This window comes from Tupaia chinensis, unplaced genomic scaffold (assembly GCF_000334495.1).
Source record: "Tupaia chinensis unplaced genomic scaffold, TupChi_1.0 Scaffold000238_1, whole genome shotgun sequence".
Taxonomy (NCBI): Eukaryota; Metazoa; Chordata; class Mammalia; order Scandentia; family Tupaiidae; genus Tupaia; species Tupaia belangeri.
Window position 1 is genome coordinate 1,969,049 of NW_006159716.1, and position 12,103 is coordinate 1,981,151.

The 12,103-nt window shown below is 52.9% G+C and overlaps 1 protein-coding gene and 1 pseudogene across 1 annotated transcript in view; one reads left to right on the plus strand and one right to left on the minus strand.

The window, feature by feature from the left end:
• Nucleotides 1-2,428, minus strand: part of LOC102497235 (KATNB1-like protein 1 pseudogene) — a 2,902-nt pseudogene extending 474 nt beyond the window's left edge.
• The window catches only part of GUCA1B (guanylate cyclase activator 1B), a 13,202-nt gene extending 5,775 nt beyond the window's left edge, over nucleotides 1-7,427 (plus strand). Inside the window, exons 2-4 of the mRNA XM_006148568.1 lie at nucleotides 3,886-4,035; nucleotides 6,539-6,659; nucleotides 7,300-7,427. Of these exons, the coding sequence (XP_006148630.1) occupies nucleotides 3,886-4,035; nucleotides 6,539-6,659; nucleotides 7,300-7,427 (399 nt within the window). The remainder of the gene's footprint in view (nucleotides 1-3,885; nucleotides 4,036-6,538; nucleotides 6,660-7,299) is intronic.
• Nucleotides 7,428-12,103: the final 4,676 nt, after the last annotated feature.

Here is a 12,103-nt window from a genome sequence, read left to right on the forward strand (position 1 = left end):
TGAAAAACTCCAGATTAAAGCTCACTATATTTTGAGGATGGACTTTCTGTGAAGAACCAGAATCACTTGAGTTAACTAAATATGTTCGACTATCATGGTGTAACTTTTCGGGCAGGTGGCCTGCACAAGCCAGTTCATTTTCTTTATTTGCCATGTCACAGCCCCCACTTCTAGAGGACTGTTTTCTCTCTCTCTCTCTCTCTCTTCTTTATGGAGAGATTTTTTGCTATAAGATGGTGCGCTCACCAAAAAGACAGGGAGAGACAGAGAGACAGAAAGAGAGAAATCACTCCCCAGGGGGGATGGCCATGCTGCAATCCCTTCTCCTCCATTCTCCTCTCGGGATCTTGAGCACGCATGCACATGTGCCCAGCGTGAGTTTAAGCCACCGGGTTTGGGACTGGAACTGCGATCGACCACATGGGAGTCCAGCAACATAGCCATTAAGCCAACTGCTGGTCCCAAGGGGACTGTTTTTTTTCTGTAACAAGGATTTGGAAAGGGATGATGAACTTACTTTCTGCGATAGATCACCTTACGCAGTTTATCAGGGCTTCTCACAGCTTGTCCGACTGTTCTATTTATGTAAGCAGCCCACTGTCTGGGAGATTTCTCGACCTCCTTCAAGTCTTATTAGTGAAATTAGAGATCCTTTTTCTAGGAAGACATTGTGGGTTTCAGATACCATAGTCTCTTAAATGCCTGCACCTCGTGGTACCTCGGCCGCTCAGCCCAGCACTGGCGCTGACAAACCCCTCTGGGCAGCCCCATTCTCCCTCGGGACACTCTTCTCTGGCGGTTATCCCATGATGCCCTGAGATAAGATTAAATGTCATCTGGGATACTTACATAAATGCACTGTGGTCAGAGCCGGTGCACATAGGCTTCCAAACCAAGGAGAAATGGGGCAGATAATCTTACCGAGCAAGGGACACGCCCATCCTGTTTCCGGGTAGACAGAGGCATTTCCATCACTCCCTGTGGGTAATCGGAGCTGACAAGGGCCCGTGCACAGCAGATGAGGTTACTCCCAGCGGGAAGCTTCCCAGAAATGGTCCTGGGGTTTGCAGGACTGTCACAGGTGATCACCTGCTAGAGAGGGACTACCCTAGACGGTACGTCCTGCAAAGCGGGCTCACGGTGGACACGGAGTCCTGCTGAGAGAAGATGTCTTGTGAACAGAAGGTTCTGGACAAAGAACGGGGGAGAATCTGGAGGGTAGGGATTTGCCAATGGCTTTTTTTTGTTTTCTCACTTGTTACTCCTAGACGCAGGTCCATCTGCTAACAGAAATAGACCTTGAATGGAGAATGCAAGTTCTTCCATTGAGCTGAAGGAGTGCGTAGCCTGAAAGGTTTGGCCACTTGCTGGTAGCCTTGGCATCAGAGTCTTAGGTTCCTTATCTGCAAAAATGGGGATAGCATGTTCATATTTAGTTCTCACTTAAAAGGAAACACAAGATTGGGACCAGCAGATGGCATAATGGTTATGTCCCTGGACTCCCACATAGTTGACCACGGTTCAATTCCAGGACCCGACAGCTTAAAAATCACGCCAGTCATGTGTGTGTGTGCCCAAAATCCTGAGAGGAGAATGGAGAAGGGATTGCAGCGTGGCCATCACACCTGGGGGGTGGGGGGTGAGTTCTCGCTTTCTATGTCTCTGTCTCTCCAGCAAACGCATATACCCTATAGTAAAAATCCCTCTTAAAAAAAAATAAAGGAAAAACCCCACAAGATTGATTTGTAGTACATTTAATAAATAACTACTGAACAAAATTGAGGTTTAAGGAACAACCATTGCTAAGAATGTACCCTAAAGACATGATCAGAAATGTGAGAATGGGACCAGCAAGTGTTGTGAAGGTTAAGGTGCTGGATACTCCACATGGCTAACCGCGGTTCGAGTCCCGGACCTGATGGCTTCCTTTCTCACTTTCTCTCTCTCTGTCACTTTCTGGTCAAATTAAAACAATTGAATGAATAAATAAATAGTTAAATATATTTTTTTAAAGTGAGAACAAATATTCATGCACAAAGATGTTCATTGCATAATTAAAATATTAAAAATATGTTCAATGAGAGGGGTTGCCAAATTCCCCCCCCCAGAAAAAAAACCTAAATGTTGAGATTTTAAATACTGTTTAAAGATATAGTCTGATCTCAAATAGGTAATACATGCTGGGGGAAGAGGGTATAGGGACCACGGAGCTATAGGAAATATATAAAAGATGTTGGCTAAAATACTACAGGTATTGAGGTAGGCTAATTTTATTTTCTTCTTGGCTTTTCTTTAGGCTTTTTGCTACTTCCCCCCACTTTCTGCCATTTTCTCCTGTTGCTCAAACTGTGCTCACCTGGGTACCCCTGGTCTGGGGCCAGGGCTCCTGAGTGGCCTCACCCAGTAGGACAGGGATGCTCTGGGCCATGGTGTCATTTCTGGCTAGAGTCGTGTAAATGACAGACACTCCTGCGGAAGTCAATGGCTCTGATTTTTTATTTGGAGAGTGGAGGTCTTAACTCTGGCGTTAGTAAGCTCCTGTAAGTGACCCTGGCCCAACATCCCACCGCAGCCACCAGCACCACCGGCCTTTCTCCAAACACACTTGGAGTAGAAAACCAAGAACGTCCTCCTCCTTGTTTTTGGCGTGATCATTGCCGCCCCATTTCTGTTATGGGAAGGTCCAGTTTTCCTTGGCAGTCACCTACACGTGGACAGTGCCCCTTCCTCTTCCTCTGCCCAACTAGCACCCGAGCCTGTCTCTCCGACCCTTCCTGGATAGAGGTGGGGCCCCAGGCCCGTCCGTCAGTGCGCTGTCCACCTCAGGCTAAAGGGGTGTGGGGCAGGGACCCTTGTCTCTCTGCCTCCCCTCACACAGGATGGATTAGGGCACTTCATGTGAGCACTGATTCCTGAGCTCCAGGTCTCTGACTTTCAGAACTACCTTAGTCCTGGGGCTAGCGTGTGGTGTACTGGCTAAGGTGCCAAACTCCCATACGGCAGACTGCGGTTCAAGTCCCAGATGTGGAGGCTTGAAAATCATGGCAAGCACATGTGCATGTGCCCAAATCCTGAGAGGAGAATGGAGAAGAGGGGATTGTGGCATGGCCATCCCCCCTGGGGGTGATTTCTCTCCGTCTCTCTGGCAAGTGCATGCATCCCATGGCAAAACCCTAAAAAATCTACCTTAGTCCCAATTCAGATCAAGTCAGTCATTTACTCGTTGATTCCAAAATGTCTGTGTGGGGGCCGGCAGGTGACATGGTGATTAAAGGTGCTGGACTCCCACATGGGCAAACGTGGTTCGAGTCTCAGACCTGGCGGCTTGCTTTCTCACTTTCCCTCTCTCTTTCTCTGTCTCTCTCTGATCAAACTGGAAAATAATAATAGTAAATAAAGTTAAATCAAATAATTATTTTTTTAAATGTCGATGGGACCCCAGCTCCAAGCATAAGTGGCACTATACTTCGCATAAAGGAGAGGCAGCGATGTAAACCCTCCCTTTCTCCAGGAGCGTGTGCTGTAGCTGAGAGTGAGATGTTACGTGGCAGTGATGATGGCGGGGTAAGCCCCAGGCTGTGCAGAACAGGCAGTAGGTGCCGTGGACATTAGGAGGGAAGGGAGAGGACTCTGTGGTTCCAGGGGTCCAAAGAGGAGGGCTTCCTGGAGGACAGGCCCCTGGAACTGCGTCTTAGAGGACAGGTAGGTATGGAGGACCCTAGAGAATGGGGAACGATCCCTGGTGGAGAACAGCCCGAGCCACAGTGCAGCGGCCACCTGGACTGCAAGGAAGCGGGAGAGCCCTGGGTTAGTGTGGGTGGAGGGCCCTGACTGGGGTTCACACGTGGCTGAGAGGGACCACAGCAGCCTCCACACCCCATGCAGGACAACACCATCGACTTCCTGGAGTACGTGGCAGCCCTGAACCTCGTGCTGAGGGGCACCCTGGAGCACAAGCTGAAGTGGACTTTCAAGATCTACGACAAGGACGGCAACGGCTGCATCAACCGCACAGAGCTCCTGGAAATCGTGGAGGTCAGTGTCTGCCCGGGGCTGGCAGCCCAGGTGCCCGAGCACCGCTGGGGCTCGGAGCGTGGCTGCAGGCGGCCAGCTAGGCTTAGGGAAGAGGAAGAAGCATGGAAACCATTTGGAGTGTATTTTCTTCTGCCTTTTTTCTTTTTCTTTTTATCCATGATAGCCCATGCACACATATGTGTGAGAGGGAGGGAGTGCCCTTCCACGGGGCCCAGTCATGGTGTAAGCTTCTTCCCTCTAAGTCTGTCCTGTCAGGATCCTGGGCACACGTGAGCCCAGCATGAAGCCAACAGAGTTGGGATCTGAACCCTGGTGCAGCGCCCAACCTCGACACCACAGGGCTGAGCCTGGAGCGTGTTTTGTGACCACAGCGGCATCAAGCCAGACCAATTACAAAAGACAGCTAGGAACCCCCAGTAGGGAGCCCCCTGTTCCCCATTTGGAAATAAGGTAATGTACTTATTTATTTATTTATTTATTTATTTTGAGAGAGGTTTTCGCTATAGGGCACAAACGCTCGCTAGACAGAGAGACAGAAAGCGAAAAATCACCCCCCAGGGGGGATGGTCACGCCGCAATCCCTTCTCCTCTCGGAATCTTGGACACACACGCACACATGCCCGGCGTGAGTTTTAAGCCACCAGGTCCGGGACGTGAACCGCGGTCGACTACGTGGGAGTCCAGCGACATAGCCATTACACTAACTGCTGGTTCCCTAGGTAATGTACTTTCAACACTCCATCAATCAAAAAAATCAGAACCCCCCAGCACACAGAAGCTTTTGAACTGAACAATAATGCAAGCATATCATACCCAAACTTGAAGAATGAAGTGGAAACTGAGCTTGCGGAGAAATGTCTAGCCTTAAAATGTGTATACAGTAATCCCTGTGGGGGTACTTTTGCAGACCCGCCGTGGATCCCTAAATGCTCAGTTATGCTGAACTGAACCTCACACATACTACGTTTTTTCCTGTAGATACATACTGTGATGACATTTCAGTTATAAATTAGGGACAGTGAGAGACCAGCAATACCGATAATAAGATGGACAACATTCTACTGTAATGAGAGCTGTGTGAATGTGGTCTTCTCTCTCTCAGCATATCTTACTATGCTGTACATTGTGGAGGTGACACCAGGGATAAGGAAGGTTAGATTTAAAAATAGAAAGGCTGAGAATTATAATCTAAAAGACCATCTCAAGAAATTTTTAAAAAAAAGAAAAAAAAAGAGTAGGGCCAGCCAATGGCCTGGTGGCTAAAGCAGCTGGATCCCACATGGCCAACTGAGCGGATGGAGTCCTGGACTTGGTAGCTTAAAACACATGCTGGGTGCATGTGCATGAGTGCCCAAAATCCCAAAAGGAAGGGGAAATGGAGGAGAAGGAATTACGGGATGACTGATCCCCACAGGGGGAGCTTTCTCACTTCCCCTCTCACCCTCTCTCTCCAGTGAGCATGAGCCCTCTGACCAAAAAAAGGGTAGATTAAACCCAAAGATAGTAGAATAAAGGAAATAAACAGCAGAAGTTAATAAAATATTGAGTCGTCAGAGAAGTCATGATGCATTTTTGCACTGAAAAAAAAATACGTCATGATTTTTCTGACCATCCAGTAGAAAACAAAAGTGCTCAAGGAAAAAACATCAAAAAGACACAAAGGTGTTTGTTTGTTTGTTTGTTTGTTTGTTTTTAACAGGTTAAAAAAATTGATAGCAAGAATATTGAAAAAAAAAAAAAAGTACCTAGTGTATCCCAGACTCAGATGTGTTACCCCTGCCAGCCTGTTAATCCCCAGAACGACACCATTTTCCAGAGAAGGACATTTCTCCTGCGTTCTGTGGTCTGCCCAGGTCCCCGTGCCCAGGCAGTGCTGGATCTGGGTTTACCCACTGGGGCTCCTTGAGCACCTGAGGCCTGCTTTGTGCCAGGCTGGGCGGGCAGTGAGGCCCCGGAGACCAGCGAGCCACAGCCTCTGTCCTCAGAGAGCACCGAGTGGGAGCTGAGAGCCCTTGCTTCTGCCTGTCTCTCCACCTTTACACGTTGCTTTGCTCAACGTGGCTGCACTGGGAGAGGGGAGAAGGCCAAGGAGAAGCCTGGATCCTCCAAACGCTGGCTCTCGTTCTGTTTAATCATTTGGACACGCAGACAGACATATACGCAGCTCTCTTCTCTTCTAGAATCCGCTTCCTCTCCTAAAGAATGGGGTTGAGGTGGTCACAGTGCTTGAACGCCCCTCATGAGAGACTCCAGGCTTCAGCTCTGCACTCACAGTGGAAATGCCGGACGGTTGGGGTGGGGGCACCAAGTGAGGCCAAGACTCCTCAGTTGGAAGGAGGCCAACGAGACGGCGTACAACCCTGGGGCAGGACGGGCTTTATCTGGGCCTGGACCGTGTGGTCCTAAGCTGCTCAGCCTGGGGAGGGAGGCCGAGGGACGTGGGTCACCGGGGCAGGTGGAGCTTGTGGGTGACCTGTCGGCACCGCTGCGTCTTCTCCGGCAGGCGATTTACAGCCTGAAGAAAGCCTGCCGGGTGGAAGTGGAGGCAGACCAGCCGGGCCAGATGCTCACGCCCGAGGAGGTGGTGGACAGGATCTTCCTCCTGGTGGATGAGAACGGAGACGGTAAGAGGGACAGAGATGGTCAGGGAGGGCTGCCACTTCACAGCACCCCCACTTGCTGGCCCTGTCTCCTCCAGCAAGGCCCTATCCCTCCCGTCTGTGAGATGGCCATGGGGGACGGCGGGAAAGCCACCGGCATTATGGGCATGCCGTGTCGGCGGGGTGAGTCGGACTCCCGCAGGACTTGCAGGTGGGGCCAGGGCAGCAGGGCAGAGGGTAAGAATTGTGGGGTCAGGCGAGCTGGCACGGTACATGGAACGTCTCAGCCTGGGCTCGATTTCCTCCCCTGGAAAATGGGGGTAACACGTGTTTAAGAGGCAGGCACAGGGCGGGTCTCCACAGGAGCTGCCTGGCTCTACTCCCTGTGGCTCGGCATCCGAGCCCAGGACCATGCGGTGGGCACAGAAGAGCCCGCCGGGAGCCCTCAGCTCTACTCCAAGGGGCAAGAGTCAAACTTCAATTCACCTGCAAAGACAGGCTCTTCAAGGCTCCAGGAAGCTCGGAATGGGCAAGCCACAGCTTGGGACTGAGTCTGCAGCCTGGTGTGTGTAGACAGTGCAGACGCATTCGAGGAGCGTGGGTGTCTCCTGCCCTGACCCCAGGTCCCGCCTTCTCCCGTGTGACCCTCTCCTCCCCCGCGCAGGCCAGCTCTCTCTGAACGAGTTCGTCGAGGGTGCCCGTCGTGACAAGTGGGTGATGAAGATGCTGCAGATGGACGTGAACCCCAGCAGCTGGATCTCGCAGCAGAGGCGGCAGAGTGCCATGTTCTGAGGGGCTGTGCCCCTGGCAGCCCTGGAGAAGTCACAGTCCCCACCCCAGGACTCCAGGCTCACCAGGGTCTTCGGAATCGTGGAGGGTCCCGGCTCAGCCTGCGTGTGTCCGTTCTTACCCTGGCATGGGCTTCCTGGCTCCTCCCATGCAGCGGGACAGGCAGGGACTGAAGGGTCTAAGTGACCGAGAGCACAGCGCGGTGTGGAGAATGTGCAGGGGTTGGGGGGGAGCACAGTTACTCTCCCCTCCACGGCTCCTGCGACCACTGTACCTTGGCCGGCGGCTCTGAGGCTCCTGCAGACTGCTATGCATTCTCTCTTGGAATCAGGGGCCTCCTGAGGGCGGGGGGTCCCAAGGACCAAATCAGCACTGAGAGCACCCACGCTTACGGGGCGCGGAGCAAAGACCGGTTGAAAGTGGCTGGAAAGGGGCATGTGGGGGTGCAGAGCCAGTGATAACCGCACCCCCCGGATTCTGAGGCGTGTTGGCAGCAAAGACCCTGGCCTCCTCCTCTCTAAGACGTCCTTGTCCTCACCGGGGTTGTCACACAGCAATCTGCAGCAAGTAAGGGAGCAGGTCCCCTCAGAGGGGTCTGCTGTGCTCAAAGGGGCAGCTTCAACTCCACCCAGAGCGGCTCCCAGCCCCTGCTGCCAACCTGGCCGCCTCTGACCACCGCCCCTACCCCGGTACTCCAACTCCACCCTCACCCCAGCCATGAGCGAATGCGTCTCCTTAAAGGACAGAGGGAAGCTTCTCTGTCCCTGGGGGCCTGCTGCCCAGAGTCTGTGCCAGGCTTTGCCTTTGTGTGACCCAGAAAGGCCACTTCTCTCCCCTACCCATGGTGAGCAGGCTGCACGAGCAGTTGGGGATTCTTTTTTCAGATGTGGAATTCTTTTTCACTATGCAGACACTTCTGTGCAACCCCAGTACAGAAGCTAGGTTAGAAGGGAGCCACTCCGGATGAAGCGGGGCTGAGGATCTCAGACCCTTGCCCCCTGCCCCGGAGTTGGAGGCACCTTTGAGAACATCGTGTGAAATCGCATGCCCTGGATCGGTGTACCCCGCGAGACCATTTATAGTGGGACCTGGAGAAGCACTTGCTTGCCCTTGAGTAGATATGTTTTCATGTTGATGCATGACAAATAAAAGTAACCTACTGAACCCACAATTTCATAGATATATTTCATAGAACGTTCCCTTCAGAAATCAATTTTAGGGCTGGCCCTGTGGCCTAGCGGTTCAAGGAGTCAGATCCCACGTGACTGACCGAATCCTGGCCCCGGGGGCTTGAAAAACACACTGGGTACATGCGCCCCAAATCCCAACAGGATGTGAAATGAGAAGGGCCACGCCCCACGGGGTGGGTGATTTCTCCCTCTTCTACTTCTCTCTCTCTCTGTCTCTCTCTCTGGTGAGTGTACATGTCCTCTAACAGTAGGGAGAGTTTTGCTACAGGGCACATGTGCTTGCCAGAGAGACAGAGAGAGAAAGTGAGACAGAAAGCAAGAAATCAACCCCCCCCCCCCAGGGGATGGCCATACCACAATCCCTTCTTCTCCATTCTCCTCTTGGGGTCTTGGGCATGCACGCACACGTGCCTAGTTTGAGTTTAAGCCACTGGGTCTGGGAATTGAACCGTGGTTGACTATGTGGGAACCTAGTGACATAATTGTTAGTCATCTGCTGATCCCATAGAAATGAATTTTATGTAAATAATAATGGTTGATTAAAAGGTATCGCACATGGCATGTACCACACATACCCTGAGCAACGCAGGCAGTACATGAACGAGGTCAGAGGGTGTCCTCAGGCAGACGCTCTCCCAGCTCTGACCTTCAGGATTCCCCAAGAGGCAGGAAAGGCGCAGCTCTGCCCACTCCCAGGCCACCCTAGCACTGTGCTCTCCCTCCCTTCCCCAGTGTCTGTGGCTTAGGCCCTGGCAGCCTTCCCATCTGGGGGTGGTCCAAGGAATGGACAGGACAGGGTATGGGCAAAATGCTCCCTCTCACCCTGAGTAGGGGCTCTCCGACTCTCTGCTCTGGCATTTTTCTCCTCGTTCCCTTGTTCTCTCCCTCCCCCAGATTTCAACCTACTCCCCATGCTCAGCTGTATCAGAGAAGACTTGAAGCCCGGAGGAGAGTATCTTTGGAAACAGGGTCACAACTGCTCCATCTCTGTCTCCCCATGTTCCCATGGCAACCAGGCAGCTCTACCTCCGGGGCAGAGCTAATAGCATTGTCCTTGGATGGGGTGATCTCTGGAATCAATCTTCGGGCTGACCCTGTGGCCTAGAGGTTAAGGGAGCCACATCCCACATGGCTCTGAGTTGTTGTTAGGGCATGTGCACTCACCGAAGGAGAGAGACAGAGAGGGAAAGTGAGAAACGAGCCCCTATGGGGAGGGCGTGGCCATGCCACAGTCCCCTCTCCTCCTCTCAGGATTCTGGGCACATGTGTCCACTGTACTTCTCAGGTCACCAGGTCTGGGACTTGAACTGTGCAGTTGGCCATGTGTGATTCTGTTGGCTTAAGCACCATGCCACTGGCTGGCTGGGAATTGGGTATTCTTTTTTTCTTTTGGAGAGGTTTTTGCCATAGGGTGCGTGTGCTCGCCAGACAGACAGAGAGAGAGACAGAGAGAAAGCAAGAAATCACCCTCCAGGGGGGATGGCCGCGCTGCAATCCCTTCTTCTCCATTCTCCTCTCGGGATCTTGGGCACGCACACACATGCACCTGGCATGAGTTTTAAGCCACCAGGTCCAGGACTCGAACCGTGGTCAACTACATGGGAGTCCAGTGACATAGCCATTATGCTAACTGTGGTCCCGGGAATTGGGTATTCTTTTTTTTTTGGAGAGCTTTTTTTGCTATAGGGCGCGTGCACTTGCCAGACAGACAGAGAGAGACAGAGAGACAGAAAGCAAGAAATCACCCCCCAGGGGGGATGGCCACGCCGCAATCCCTTCTCCTCCATTTTCCTCTCGGGACCTTGGGCACACACGCACACGCGCCCGGCGTGAGTTTTAAGTCACCGGGTCCGGGACGTGAACCGCGGTCGACTACGTGGGAGTCCAGCGACATAGCCATTACGCTAACTGCTGGTCCCGGAATTGGGTATTCTTAAAGTTGGATTGTGCAAAGAATGGGGATAAGACCCATTTGTGATAGCCTGCCCCACTTCCCAGCTGGGGTCAGGGGTCACTGTAACCAGTGCTGTCTGGGTTAGACCAAGGACGCCAGGTCTGCTGCGGCAAGCAGTGCGTCAGAGCTTGGGAACCACGTGGTTCCACCTACCGCCAAGCAGGGAGGTGTGAGGGACTCGTGCTGTTTCTTCAGAAAAACCATGAATTTCCTCTGGAGAAACGAGGACTTTCTACAGTGCCACCCGCCTTCTTCCACTTTTCGGCTAACGCTGAACTAGATCCTGAAGTATCTGAACACACACCCACGTGGCCAGTCACTCAGGATTCAGATCTGCACTGCCGTCCAACCCTTCCCCCTGTCTCCTGGGCAGGACTGTGAATGTCTTTTTTTTTTTGAGAGGATTTTTGCTATAGGGCACGTGCACTCGCCAGACAGACAGAGAGAGACAGAGAGACAGAAAGCGAGAAATCACCCCTCAGGGGGGATGGCCACGCTGCAATCCCTTCTCCTCCATTCTCCTCTCGGGATCTTGGGCACGCACACACACACGCCCGGCGTGAGTTTTAAGCCACCGGGTCTAAGATGCGAACCACGGTCGACTACGTGGGAGTCCAGCGACATAGCCATTACGCTAACTGCTGGTCCTAGGACTGTGAATGTCTTGAAAGATGGCTCTTTTCCCTTACTCAGGCACCTAGAAGATGGTCTCTGAAAAGGGACACAAACACCCTTATTGGTAAAATCTAAATCCTAAGGCACACCCCCAATTTACATCTGAGAACACCCCTGTCCACATCACCCCTCAAAGAATGTACCTCCTCCCACCCCACCCCACCCTGCCACGGGCATCACGTTCCCCGTTTTCACGGCACAAAGATCACCCCTGCGACGGTTTCCGAGTCAGAGCCCAGCAGTCTCGTACAAGAACGTGCTCATAAATGCTTAGGATGTTTTATTATGATGACGCTTGTCTGTTTCTCCCCGCGACCCGCGGGCTCCCTGAGGAAGAGCTGTCTTTTCGTGTGTCTAACATCTAGCGTGGATACACAGTAGGTGCTCAGTAAATGCCCGAAGGGAGGACAGAGTCAGTGCAGACCACACAGACTCCAGGTGCTGGGGCAGGATGGGCGGGCCACTGCAGCCTGGACGGTGGCTGTGGGCCCGGGCTCTGTAGGGGCCCATCAGAGACCTGAGGAAGCCCAGCTCTGCCTCAGAGCCCCCACATCTAGAGCAGGAACTGGCTGGCTCAGTGGGGAGAGCCGGGAAATGCCGTGAGAAGCCTGAGGGCAGAGGCATGCAAAACGGTGCCCGACAGGAAGGGCCAGCACCAGCCGAGTCACCCAGAGGGCCCAGGAACCATCTTTCACTGCCCTGGGCTCCGGGCTCCCCCTGCCCCTCAGCTGCCAGCGTGGCCCTGGAAGAGGTGAGCTGAGGTTCTGAGTCCAGCAGGTTCTACCTAGCCGTAAGACAAGAAGAATGACCCCAGGCACCACCACACCGGCCCACCCATGCAGAGCAGCGGGGTGGTGGGC